This window comes from Schistocerca americana, chromosome 3, assembly GCF_021461395.2.
Source record: "Schistocerca americana isolate TAMUIC-IGC-003095 chromosome 3, iqSchAmer2.1, whole genome shotgun sequence".
Lineage (NCBI taxonomy): Eukaryota > Metazoa > Arthropoda > Insecta > Orthoptera > Acrididae > Schistocerca > Schistocerca americana.
The window spans coordinates 643,889,296-643,903,172 of NC_060121.1; the positions used below are offsets into that span (position 1 = coordinate 643,889,296).

At 44.5% G+C, this 13,877-nt stretch overlaps 1 protein-coding gene across 1 annotated transcript in view; it reads right to left on the minus strand.

Annotated features, from left to right (window-relative positions):
- Nucleotides 1-13,320, minus strand: part of LOC124606269 (zinc finger protein 423 homolog) — a 286,175-nt gene extending 272,855 nt beyond the window's left edge. The window contains exon 1 of the mRNA XM_047138249.1: nt 13,205-13,320. Within this exon, the coding sequence (XP_046994205.1) occupies nt 13,205-13,310 (106 nt within the window). The 5' untranslated portion in view covers nt 13,311-13,320. The remainder of the gene's footprint in view (nt 1-13,204) is intronic.
- Nucleotides 13,321-13,877: the final 557 nt, after the last annotated feature.

The following is a 13,877-nucleotide window of genomic DNA, read 5'->3' on the forward strand; positions in this document are numbered from 1 at the left end:
CTGGCGCTAACACTGGACAGCAATTACGAGATAGCGCCCACACTGAAACCAACATTCAGCTGAATTCGTGTAGAGCCAACGTGGATGTGTCTGACGCCCAGGTGGCGACAGGTGCATTTGCGGTTTTGAGCGTGAATAATATTGCTCCTCTGTTCCTGAGACATTGCAAAAAATTCAACTTAGAAGTAAATACGACGACGAACGAACGAATTGAAAAACAAATTCGGTTTCGAAACAGCAAAGACAGAAAGCAAGCAACGTTGGCGCCAATGTGTGATTAGCGTATCGATACTGGAGCAACGTCCTTTGATGTTTGGTAGGAGTACCGACAAGCAACGGGGTCGTATCAACATTCGGGCTCCAAAGCTACTTTATCGATCCACACATTGTAGAGGCCAGCTAGGCCCCAATGTGTGGGCCCGTCATTAACTACGTATAGGCCCTACTTCCGACCGATTTTTTCTCATTGATTATTGTTAGTGGTAAATATATTATCTGCGGTCCAAAAATTCTCTTTTTCTTCTAATGTAGCCAAGATAAGCTAAAAAAAAATTGGACACCCCTGCCTGGTTTAAGATACGACGTCAAACACAAATGAAAGTCCTGTTACATAGTTCCAAAGAGCCAGCATTTAATAGGAAATCAAGGATTATACTACAATGACGTACGTATCCTACGTGTAACGGGATTTGACCGACTACAGCGCGCACAGAGGCATTTAAGCAATCTTCCGTCCCGCATTCCATCGCCAATACAACAGGAAGACGCCCTAATAAGCGGTAAATGGGAATTACCCTCTGCCGTGCATTTTACAGTGCTTACAGTGTATAAATTTAAATGATGTGCTACGAGGGTAATTTTGACTGGATGGCAACATTGTTAGAGGATACTTGACCATTCAATCTGTGCTAATGATGAGTATTTTGACTTTTAAGGTACCTAAAAATATATTCTGACGGTGGTTGACATTTTTTAAGCAATCTTTCTTACTTAAAAGCACTTTTGCTCGGGTTTTTATTTGACCACATCGCTTTATGTTCCACGTTGCAAGTGGGGAAAAAAGGATGCATGTCAAATTAACAATAGGTCCAGGAGGCTTGTGGTGACACAGCTCTACAGTATGACACCGCTGCAAGGTGAGCAAGGGCATCTGAAGGTGGTTGCGAAGCAGCCGTCAAAGCGGAGGAGGGCACAACAGATCAACGTAGACCTGAAAGAAATGCTGCCAGGTGTTGTCAGGACGCGCAACACTATGTGCACACTGCTGCTAATGGTAATGTCAGGTGTTCTGGAGTATGAAGGGCTGAGAGAAGTGATTGGTAAATACACTGCCTTACAATTGCTAATGATCTACTGATAAATTCTTTTTTATTTTAAATTAGTGGCATTCAGTTCGTGCCAATTCAGCCTTCTCGGCAATGGAAAGACGATGCGACAATTTATTGGAGCAGATTTTCTTGTTTGTTACTACGATACGAATGTAAGGAAACAACACCTAGACACTGAGCGGAGAAAATCTCCGACTCGGCCGGGAAACGATCCCGGGCCCTTCTGTTAGCAATCTGCCGCGCTGACCGCACAGCTACCATGGCGGACATACTGACACTAAAAAACAATTGCCAATTGCTACGGAACAATCGACAGTTGCTACGGAACACCCGAGCAATAACAGTAAAAGGAAATGTAGATGGCGGGACATGTTAATTTCAGCGAAGCCTGTACACGAATGTTCTGTATGCATTCGACAGTTCATGCAGTGTGGTGTTTAACGAACGTAGTTGTGGAACTGAGTAGTGCGACATTCCGCGTGGTACGGCAACATGTTTATAAGACGTCATCCGAGCGCTTACGAACGTGGACGGCTCGAAGCCGGTCAGAGCGTGTCTAATGTGCCCACAATAATGGATGTTTCAAACAGTGTTATCTCGCGATTAAAAAGGCCACTGAAAATGCTCCTGCTTCACTGTGGCAAGTCATTCCGGTCACTAGATACTGCGGGAAGAGAGGGGAACACGGTACACGCCATAGAATGTACAAAAAAATGGTTCAAATGGCTCTGAGCACTATGGGACTTAACACCTGAGGTCATCAGTCCCCTAGAACTTAGAACTACTTAAACCTAACTAACCTAAGGACATCACACACATCAATGCCCTAGGCAAGATTCGAACCCGCGATCGTAGCAGTCTCTCAGTTCCGGACTGAAGCGCCTAGAACCGCTCGGGCACCGAGGCCGGCTAGAATGTACATGAACGTCATCGGTGTGGCCCATACGTTATGGTGTGGGCATGCATATCTTTGCGCGAGATACTGTTACAGCACAGGTGTATTGCAGGGAGATTATTCTAGATCATGTCCGTCTGTTTAGGGATGCGGTAGGTCCCGAATGTCTTTTTACGGACGTCGCCGACCCATACTGGCCCGTTGACACGTTGGAAATTGAAGATATTGAACGTATGGAATGGCCTGCATACTCCCCGGACCTAAACCTGGCATGCTCTTGACGGATGTGTTTCTCAACAAACACCCTGTCTCCTAACAGTGGGGCGCTCAACTGCGCGGTTACCAGCGCCCTTATAAAGTCCCAATTTTTACTCAGTCCAATTTGTTACACAGTCCTATCTAGCCACTGTCACGAATGATGATGAAGACAACACAAACACACAGTCCCCAGGCAGAGAAAATTCCCAACCCGGCCGGGAATCTAACCCGGGACCCCGTGATCCAGAGGCAGCAACGCTAACCACTTGACCACGAGCTGCGGACATGTTCCTTACTGAGAGTCCGATATCGAGCTTGATGATGGGAGACTGACTGGCATCAGACATGAGCGTTATTTATATCTGTATCCTGCCTGGTGAAATCCGTACCTTTTTCGTTCTTAAATATACGAGGGTGGTTTGAAAAGTTCTCGGAATCACCGCGAGAGGTCAACGCTAGCGCAACGAGTTGTTCACGTGATATTCATTCCACTGTTGCCGGTAAACACGTGCCACGTCAGTGCTCTTGGAAGATAGCTGTGGCGGTGTGGTGTTGTGTTTCTGTTGTTCCCGTGCAGTGATTGCGAAGATGGAAAAAAATAGAGATTCGAGCAGTGATTAAGTACTTCGTAAAAATAGGTATGAAAGCAAAGGACATTCATGCCGATTTCCAGAATACACTGGGGGACTCTGCTCCTTCATCTTAACTGTTTCCAAGTGGACAAATTAATTTAAATTTGGTCGGGAGAGCTTAGATGGCAGTGGCTGGCCAAGACGTGTCGCTACTCCAGAAATCATTGCAAAAGTGCGCAAAATGGTCACGAGGGATCACCGATTGAAAGTGCGTGAAATTACACACGCTTGCCAGATGTCATCTGAAAGGATACATCACATTTTAACTGAAGAATTAGAAACGAAAAAATTATCTGCAAGATGGGTGCCGCGACTCGCGACGCAAGACAATGCGCGCCCGCACACATGTGCCGCCACCATGGCAAAATTACACGAAAGAAGGTGTGAATTGTTGCCACACCCGTCCCACTCACCTGATATTGCGCCGTCAGACTTCCGTCTCTTCCCAAAACTGAAAATTTTTCCTGGTGGATGAAGATTGACTTCAAACGAAGAATTGATAAATGGTTCAAATGGCTCTGAGCACTATGGGACTCAACTGCTGTGGTCATAAGTCCCCTAGAACTTAGAACTACTTAAACCTAACTAACCTAAGGACAGCACACAACACCCAGCCATCACGAGGCAGAGAAAATCCCTGACCCCGCCGGGAATCGAACCCGGGAACCCGGGCGTGGGAAGCGAGAACGCTACCGCACGACCACGAGATGCGGGCGAAGAATTGATAGCCGGAGTTGACAACTATTTTGCAGGCCTGGAGGAAACTCATTTTCGAGATGGGATAAAGGCACTGGAACATCACTGGACCAAGTGAATTAATCTACAAGGAGACTACATTGAAAAATAAAAAAGTTTCAGTGACTTAAGTACTTTTTTTTCTTTTCCGTTCCGAGAACTTTTCTAACCACCCTCGTACCACGCCACTTCTATTTCGTATGTACTGAGTTTCACGGCGCCCGTCAATCCCTGTGATTATGTCCAACAACGTCTCTTTTCTTTAGCAACTGTAGAGCAGCGTACCAAAACCACCCCTTTTGGCACGAGTCCTTGTGATAAGAGTGCAGTAGGGGGTCTTTAACACAAATATGCTTCTTTCTAACTGCTTCATCCTTCATAAAATTAAGCTGTCGACAGCGTAAATAGCCAACAATTTGATCGTAAACATCGCAGCAGAAGGAAATTACATAGCGGGATTATACAAAGCGATGCGTATATTAGACTTCTCCTCGGTTCACTATCCTTTAAGAATTGAGCGCTTAGTATTTTACCCCTCCTAAGTAAGGAGGAATACTCAGTTACATGACGCTCAAATGTCTTCCAAGTTCATTACTCAGCTTGCTTTTCCTCTAGCTTCGTGTAATATCGTTAATCTCGGAACAGAAATGTGAATTACAATTTTCCATACCATGAAAAGAGGTGAAACGATGGCGAATAGAATCCACGCGACGAATAAAAGACAATTTGTCTTTTATATCAGGCTAAGAGATTTTAGGCGATTCAGCACATGCAGATTTGGTCTACACAGGGATCCAGAAAAAAACAAACAGGTGAAACACTAAACACACACACACACACACAGAACATTTATAGATTCCCAGATTGCTTACAAGGAATTCAGATAAGCTAGTTTAGCTCCCAATGATTACTGACTACTCGGGGTATTGCTGTAGGGGTTAAACGACTTTGTCTTGAGCACCTTCGCATAAAAGACACACATTTTCAACGTTCTCAAACACATACGCAAGCGCGTAAAGCCACCTAACAGGTGGATGTTGCAAATCACTCCAGAAAAATGTAACGGTCGACTGACAACAAGAGTTCGAGAAGCCAGAAACTGTGTAACACAAATTCCATCCCTATCAATTTAGAAGGAAGATTAAAGAGTAAGTCCCGCCGATAGCGAGGTCATTAGAGACGGCTATCAATTTCGGGATGAGTCTGGACGCTACACACGATTTTGACAATAGCGCCACAATTGCATAATCGCTGCCTGGCATAGAGTGCGTCTCTCTTGTGAAATCTATGTTGCATTAGAAAAGTTAGTTAAGATGTGATGCAGTGGGCCTGGTAAGCCACAGACACCGCAAACGTTTCGCTTCTCTGACCATGTGGTCGGCCGGCCGAAGTGGCCGTGCGGTTAAAGGCGCTGCAGTCTGGAACCGCAAGACCGCTACGGTCGCAGGTTCGAATCCTGCCTCGGGCATGGATGTTTGTGATGTCCTTAGGTTAGTTAGGTTTAACTAGTTCTAAGTTCTAGGGGACTAATGACCTCAGCAGTTGAGTCCCATAGTGCTCAGAGCCATTTGAACCATTTGAACCATGTGGTCGCGGAAGAAGCGGTATGCCCTACTTCCACTTTTATAGGTATGGTGTTCTCCTCGGCCGTACAGTCGATTTCATGGCCCGTAATTAGTTGTACATCCAGTCAGCCAAATACTGACACGTGACCTCAATATCGCCCTGACTGCATCCAACAGGACGGCGTATCAATGACTGTTCGTCGTGTTACTCTCGCAACAATATACTGATTCTGATAATGACATTTAGTCCAGTGCGATCAAAATAATTGTGAACGGTGTACGGTGTATATTTCTACAGTAGGGCCAAAAGTGGGTAAATTGTTGACAGGAACAGCATCCGTGCATGAAGTCAAGTAATTATGAAACAAAAAACACAAAAGGGAGTCTGCACCATTGGGAAAATGAGGCTAGGAAAGAAGAGCGATCAGGGTTGATCATTATGTAAAGCTCTGTCAACCATTTCCAGCACTTAATCACTGCATTCTCGAGATGAATAAAATAAATTTTCTGCAGCAATCCACGAATGGAAATTAAGTTCGTGCAAAACAGTAATTTGTAAACAACACACCTCCCCCGTACTATCTCGAGAACCAAAGAGTAGCAAGAAAAAGCGGATGCCTTCAGAGAAAATAATGTAACGACCGCTTTTCCATTTCCAGCGCTGGTTAGGGCGCTACATTAAAAACTCCCTTAATGCCATTATGAAGTAATGCTTAATGGAGTGCTTTCTTGGGCCGCGATGTTTATTCTCAGGGGGTTTCACTACGCGCTTAGAACTCCCGAGGGCCCTTCAATTCGTCAACGGACAGCCAGAAAGAGCCGCCTTCAGCACGTAATTGCTAGCTTCGACGTAAGAGCCTGCACCTGATTCGAAGAGCGTGCTTTGTCAGTGTAAAGGAACACCACAGCTGCTGTTGAGCAATTAAAGACTAATGAGTCTGCGGTTTTCACGCATTTGCGAGATGTAGCAAGCCGCGTTAAAAGGCAATTGTAGTGTTTCTGACCCGCATTACGCGTTTCCTGTTCGAACTGCGATAACTAGTGCGAAAAAATTGTATCGCTGTCCAAATGGTGACGCCGTGCACAACCCCCCATGTAAGCAACATTAGATGTATATGTATTTGATAAAATATACGTTGCATATGAACATACTGTTTTCAGTTGCTTGCGTAGAACCTCATTTCTTACCTTATTATTACATTTAATTTTCAACATTCTTCTATAGTACCACATTTCAAGCACTTCGATTGTCTTTCTTTTCCGGTTTTCCCCAGTCAAAGATTCACTTCTGAACATTCTCAGAAATGTCTTCCTCAAATTAAGGCCTATAGTTGGCGCGAGAAGACATCTTTTGAAGAGGAGCGCACTCTTTGCTGTGCCAGTCTGCTTCTTATCTCTTCTTTGCTTGATCCGCCACGCGTTATTTTGTTCCCAAGGTAGCAGAATGCCTTCACTTAACTTCGTGGGCACCACTTCTGTTATAATTATCGCTAATGGCATTCAGTTACTCATTACTTTCATCTTTCTTGAACTTACTGTCCATCCGTACCCTGTGCTCATTAGACTATTCATTCCGAACAGCTTTTGTAATTCTTCCTCACTATCACTGAAGATGACAATGTCATCAGTGAACCTTATCACCGATGACGTTTCACCCTGAATTTTTATCCCAATACTGAACCTTTCTTTTATTTCCATCACTGCCCCTTCGACGTGCAAATTGAACAGTAGGGAGTGAAACACTACATCCGGATTCTACAACACCTTGTTTAATCCGATCACTCCGTTCTTTGTCCCCCATTCCAATATTTCCATCCTGTCCTTGTACATACTTTGCATTTACCGTATTTCCCTACAGCATATTCCTATTTTCATGATAACTTCAAAGTTCCGAGCCGCTGTACGTCGTCGAATGGAGCTTCTAGATCGACGAAGCCCTAGAAAGTGTCTTGATTATTCTTAACCTTCACCTCTGCATAACACCGGAACTGTCTCTCAGCTGCCTTTATCTTTCCTAAAGCCAAACATACATTCAACCGTAGGAAATGCAACGCACACTAAGTCTGGTTTGGATGTTTCTCAGAGAAGTTTTTTGATACTATTGGCTGTCCTATTACGCTTCCTTGAGTTTACGTGACGTTACTTTCGTTTCTGATTATCATTCTCCACCCAGACTAAAGCACTGGGCAAATCAAAAACACTTTTAGCCAGTCAAATACTTGTGAACACACTGCAAACGGTATGGAAATTCTGGATTAGCGTGAGCGTACCGCATACGACGCACCAAACTGGGGCGGTGTACTGTTTCTTCCGCCGGTGGTTGCTCTTTGCGCTGCCTCACGACTAACGCGAGTTTGGACATTGTCGTCGTGGACCGACAATGTGAGCTTGGAGCAAGGGTGGGTGGTTGCGCTGCGGCAGGGGTTTTGCCCAACTGGGGCGGTGTACTGTTTCTTCCGCCGGTGGTTGCTCTTTGCGCTGCCTCACGACTAACGCGAGTTTGGACGACCGACAATGTGAGCTTGGAGCAAGGGTTGGTGGTTGCGCTGCGGCAGGAGCTCCGCCAAATGATTTTCATGGAGTGCGATCGATGTATATGGGGGGGTGTGGAATTACACCCTACTGTTTTCTTCATTAATTTAAACCCCAGTGATGGTCAATGTTACAGTTTCTTGAAGTGAATCTAAATTTACTCTACCACAATTTATTAAGATTGAGCATGCTTTAAATATCGAATATGAAGTTTATCGACCGTGAGAGAGAATAGCAGCATACGGATCTCGCGTTATTATAGTTGGGAGGACTAATAATATCAAAACTCAGACATATATGACTATTTTATGTAGATTGGATTGTGTGACTTCGAATGGATATGCATTGACTGATTATTTGGAAAATAACAGTCAACACTAACGAAATTCAATATTTCCTTTTATTAACCACATAATTTTATATAAAGAATCTAACGGCTATCGTATTTGTCAGGGCACACGGTTATTTTTAGGAACATTGAAATATACAGATGCCAGCCCGCCTCTCTTCAATGTCAGAAGCTGAATATTAACAGATTGTAATAGGAAAAATCTGGTAGGGAGCTTACATGTTTTTTACATTAGTTTTTTCCTGAACATGTGGTGGTTGTTTGGAAGCCACTTATTATTTCTTACATCCTACGAAAGGAGTTTCATATTTGAAAACAGAAAGTAGTTTGATAAAGTGCGTGAGTCCCAATTGAGTGGCGCACGAGGTGCCGATGGTTAGTGCCTTTGACAATCTGATACAGTCTATTACGTGTCAGCACAACGAGATTACGATCCCGAGAAATGGGTAGTCTCAGTGAAGTGTCAAAAGCTGAAATGTTACTAGCCTGATATTCTGATGATACTTGCACGCATACCAGGTCAGAGTTCACCCCCTTAAGGTCAATAAATACCGAACGTTAACTACAATCGGTAATTGATTGGAATCCCAACGGTGGACATGACTGAACTACACATAAGAGGTGTGAATACATATATTTTTAAAAGTTTGCGCGTCAAGGGCGTAAGACACTAGCGTGGTGGTCCGTACGTGATACAGGGATGCTAAATCTGCTTTTCGTAAACAGGGCATCTGATGCTGCAATCGGCCTCCCTTTCGTTCCTCGGTCATCACATCAACGCAAACAACACGACGCTTCTGTCACTCTTAACTAGCCGCACGTTTACGGCATTACACTACTGACGGATACAGCCAACGGTAATGTTCTCAGTAAAGACATTATCACGCCAATATTTACATGTTTTCTACGGCCTCAACAGATAGATCGTGGAGCAAGACCAACTTCTCCGAAGTGTGTTCCTTGCTCACCACATCCGAATGCAGTGAAAAACCACAGCACACTGCTTTCCTCTAAATGTAGTAGGCGAGGTACTGTACTAGTGTTTGACAAAAATAATCTCTCAACTATGTCCATGAATCTCGTCTGAACCACTTTTCTTACATATGAGTTCCACGCCATGTTGTGCAAAGCTCTTTAAGCAGTTAGTTCAACCAACCATTGTAAAAATACTGAGTGTTCATCCTAATAGCTACTTTATTACTACCGTCGTGCAAACTTGTAATCAGTTTTATGTAACACTTAGCTCAAGCTGTTGACGAGAAATAATTCTCATGATCTACAGAAGTATTTCCAATATCAACTTCTAGTCCGTACGTCCTTGCTCTCGAGGGTGGCTATGATGTATTAATCAGGCTATGCCTCGACCAGTCGTGAATACGTATTGCTTTATTTTTTTTTTCGTGGTTTTCTACCTGAGTGCCAGCTAAGACCACAGAGCAATGGACGTAACACGTCAGTTCCTCTACCCCTATTAATTGTAAAAGTCAGCCTGCCACATTACATCAAGAAAGACTTGGTCATGACAGTAACAATCAAAATTGTGTTGTCAATAAGCTGCTCTGGTGACTTCCGCAGGCGAAACAAACCCGTTTCATTGCGTGATCCGTATTTCTCAATTCAGTTCGAAATCAGTGATAGCCAATCAAGATGGTCCCTATTTTCCACTAGTGGGCATTCCAAAATTTCATGGTAGGTGTTGCAGGTTAAAGAATTTTGCATTACGTTTTCATAAAGTTTTAACAAAATATTTGGAAAGTAATAATTATCATATGCTTTAATTTGCTGCGACTCTACTTTATACATTTTATAACAAAGTTACTTTCTTACTTTATAAGTCACCGTTACTGTGGAACTGGCGTGCAGTTAAAAACATTTTAACAACTAACAGAGATACTAAAGTGGGTGGTAGGCAGAAAAAGTTTACAGCCCCCGATTTAAATTGTTTCGCTTCTGTAAAAATAATCGTAATTACACATGGGCTGGGACGAGATTGTGAGTATTCAAATGTGTGTGAAATCTTATGGGACTTAACTGCTAAGGTCATCAAAATCGTACTTTCATACAATATCGATCTTTTGACACGAGGGAGCCTGGTTTTCAGGTATTTGGAAAGCCTCTGAGAGTCCAGCATGCTGTTGGCGCCTTCCCACATCCGTGGAACATGTATTTGTTGTTTGTTGATATACACTAACACTGATTGATACGAATGTCTGGCTATTACAGGCAAGCAGTACGTTGAAATCCAACAGCGTCGCTACGAATGATGCACAATTTGGATAACCCCCTGCAGTTCTTCAACTGTCGATTACTGGTAAGCTTCCGTTAGTAATAATCCAGACCAACAACAACAACGTTAGGATTTAACACTATTGTACAGAATACGGAAGTTATAGCTGTTTCCCACTGTGGAGGGAGCGCTTCACATGACATTGTTGGTGGTCGAGAAAAATGTTTCCACACTTTCATACAAAAAGCAGATGCAGCAATTTGTCATCTTGCTATTGCAAAGAAATACTTAAACAAAATTTTCTACAAGTCAGCAGCAAGGAAAAAACCAACAATTAGACGATAATTCGCTTGTTTTGCATTTTAATGGCGTTTACTGTCGAACACGGGAGAAGTGCAATAAAATATTTAACTAATTGCACAAATTTATAAAATTTAACTGTCACAACAACCTCGCTCGAATGGAGAACGGTTGTAAGAAACCGCATACGAAATCTAGTGATGCAAATTTGTCGTGACACACAAAATCGACGACGATCGATGATGACCGATGACTAATAAATTGCAGTCGTATTTGTATCACTAATAAATTGCAGTCTTATTTGTATCACCGCACAATTTCAAAGACTCGCGAACGCAGTCGGTACGGAAAACCGAAATAATTATTGTAGATACCGATTGGTGAAAATGGCTCTGAGCACCATGGGACTTAACATCTGTGGTCATCAGTCCCCTAGAACTTACAACTACTTAAACCTAACAACCTAAGGACATCACACACATCCATGCCCGAGGCAGGATTCGAACCTGCGACCGTAGCAGTCGCGCGGTTCCGGACTGCGCGCCTAGAACCGCTAGACCACCGCGGCCGGCACCGATTGGTGAGACTTAGTGTTGCCCATACATAACCAGTGTCCGGTAGAATTACATTTGTAATATCGGAGATCTACACCAAAATTACACACACACTTACACACACACACACACACACACACACACACACAAAGCGCAACCCGACGTCTGCGAAGCATGGAGCAGTGCAATACGCGGCCGTGGTGCAATAGGAGTGACAAATTTGTGCATTCCCACCGCGCTCTAGCCTCTGCAGTTACTGTATGGCTCGTTTCGTAGTATCTCCGTGTCAACTGTGATTTCACTAGAAGAGCTCAACTAAGCTCACGTTCTACTAATTGCACGAGCTCAAGAAAGTCGACAGCCAGAGCATTGTAGGTACTGCTGAAAGAAATTTCATGATGACAGGATCTGTACGGTAGGAGATTTTATCCAGCCATCACGTACTAACATCGACTCGAGAAAGCTTTCTCTAGCGTGCACAGAGCCGATTTATTTAGAAAAGTTAGAAATACAATTACTAAGGTGGGCGACGTTGATGTCAAGATCCATTCTTCGGGCAACATAGATAACCGAATAACGTACCAGCACAGCGAAACATGCACCGTGCACTCATTAGCTTATTTACTCAGAAAAAGTTGTAGGTATGTCAGGACGTCCAACAATGTATTGAAATTGTACGGGTTGAATAAACAATGGGCCATTCTCCAACGATTAAACCTCCCAGTCTGATAAAATTACACTTGAAATGGTCGTCTACAGACAAAATCCACATTGAACTCCCTGTATCCGGAGAAGCATTTCTCGCGACACTGGCTGATTAAAATTACTAAAGACAAGTTTCCGGACTTCCAAAGAAGATACTATGCTCCTAAAGCGAGCCTGATAACATAACAGAAACCATTGGAGTTCCAACAGATTCAGTACCAATGACCAAACGCCTGTCCACCCCATTAGAAACGCCTCGCCTACAACCGATTTTTTTGATAGCTACACACCAGCGGAGTCGTTCCTTATTCGAAGAATACAACGGCGCACAAATTTCAGAAATACACTTTAGTGTCAATATGACGGAGGAAGGTTGTAAGGTAATTGTATAGGACTTTTACGGAAACAAGATTTCTCGAATATGATCACTGAGTTACGATAGAGTCGTCATTTTTTTTGTGTTTAGGTAGAGCTCCACAGCTTTTTAAACATTTTTCTTGTTACCACCAGAAAGCTACTACTATGCTGCAAGTAGCTTGGACAAATTTATATCATCTGTGTGCTTTGCCATACATCAGGCTCAAGTGCATCCCCAACATTAACTAGAGATGTAACATTTTCAATGATGAACATGTGGTATGAACCATTTTAAACTTTCATGCCCGATGATGGCATTAATTGTCTAAACCATTGCAACATAAAGATATTAGCAGCTTTTTGGTGACATATATAAAAATGTCTTGGTGAACGGAGTGTCGTGTTGGATTATAATCTGTAGTATTCACATGCGCTTTAACTTGTCCTTGTTGTCGAGGCCTCAGCAGTCCTTCGGCGGCGGAGATCGGAAACACACGTTCTACTAACTGCACAAACGTATAGGTCTTATGTTTAGCACACTGTCGCCGTGGCGAGGAGAAATGCAGAGAGGCTGCAAATTATCAAAAGAAAAGGGATCTTTAGAAGATTTTCTCGAGACAGAACTTTACATTACGATCACGTGAAAAGCGACGTACGCTCGTGGAAACGTCAGGCATCACGGTGACACTCGTACATCACTGAACAGAGGCGCACTGCCGGCCGCGTGGAGTGCGAGCAGAGCTGGCGAGTGGCGAGCACGCACGCACCTTTGAATTCGGCTTCTGCGGCGGCGGCGTGGCTGTCGGTCTCCTTGTTGGCCTGTATCTTCTCGATGAGCAGCTCCAGGCGGGAGCTGTTGCCCTTGAAGAGCATCTCTGCGCTGCGTGTGCTCCGCACCCAGCGCACAGGCCGACTGCCGCCGCGGCGCCGGCCGGCCGCCCGCCCCAGCCGGCGGACCCCATTGGGCGGTGGGCGGGGCTTGCGTCCCCTGGGACGGGCCGAGGCCCCCTCCAGCGCCCCGGCCGGACACGTGGCTCGCGCGGGGCCACGCTGCGTAAACACTGCGGTTCCGTCAACACGGCGCCAAGCCCACCCGACGCAGAACCCAACTCCCCCGCGAGGGACTTCTACTGCATCGGCGGTAAGCTGGCTGCGAGCAAGTCCCTCGAACACGAAATACTCTCTCGTGAGAAGATCGCCAATTACGACAGTTTCAGCTCTTATCTCAGGTGTTCCATCATTAGAGCTGAAAACGGCTAGACCTTGATAGGCAGTGGATATTGTTACTCGAGTGGTGATAGTCACGAGGATATTTCTGTGCGCGGCACCTGCCACGGGGCGGTTTCAGTATCTACATACGTACTCCGCAATCCACCACACGGTGCGTGGCGAAGGATACCTCGTACCACAACTAGCATCTTCTCTCCCTGTTCCACTCCC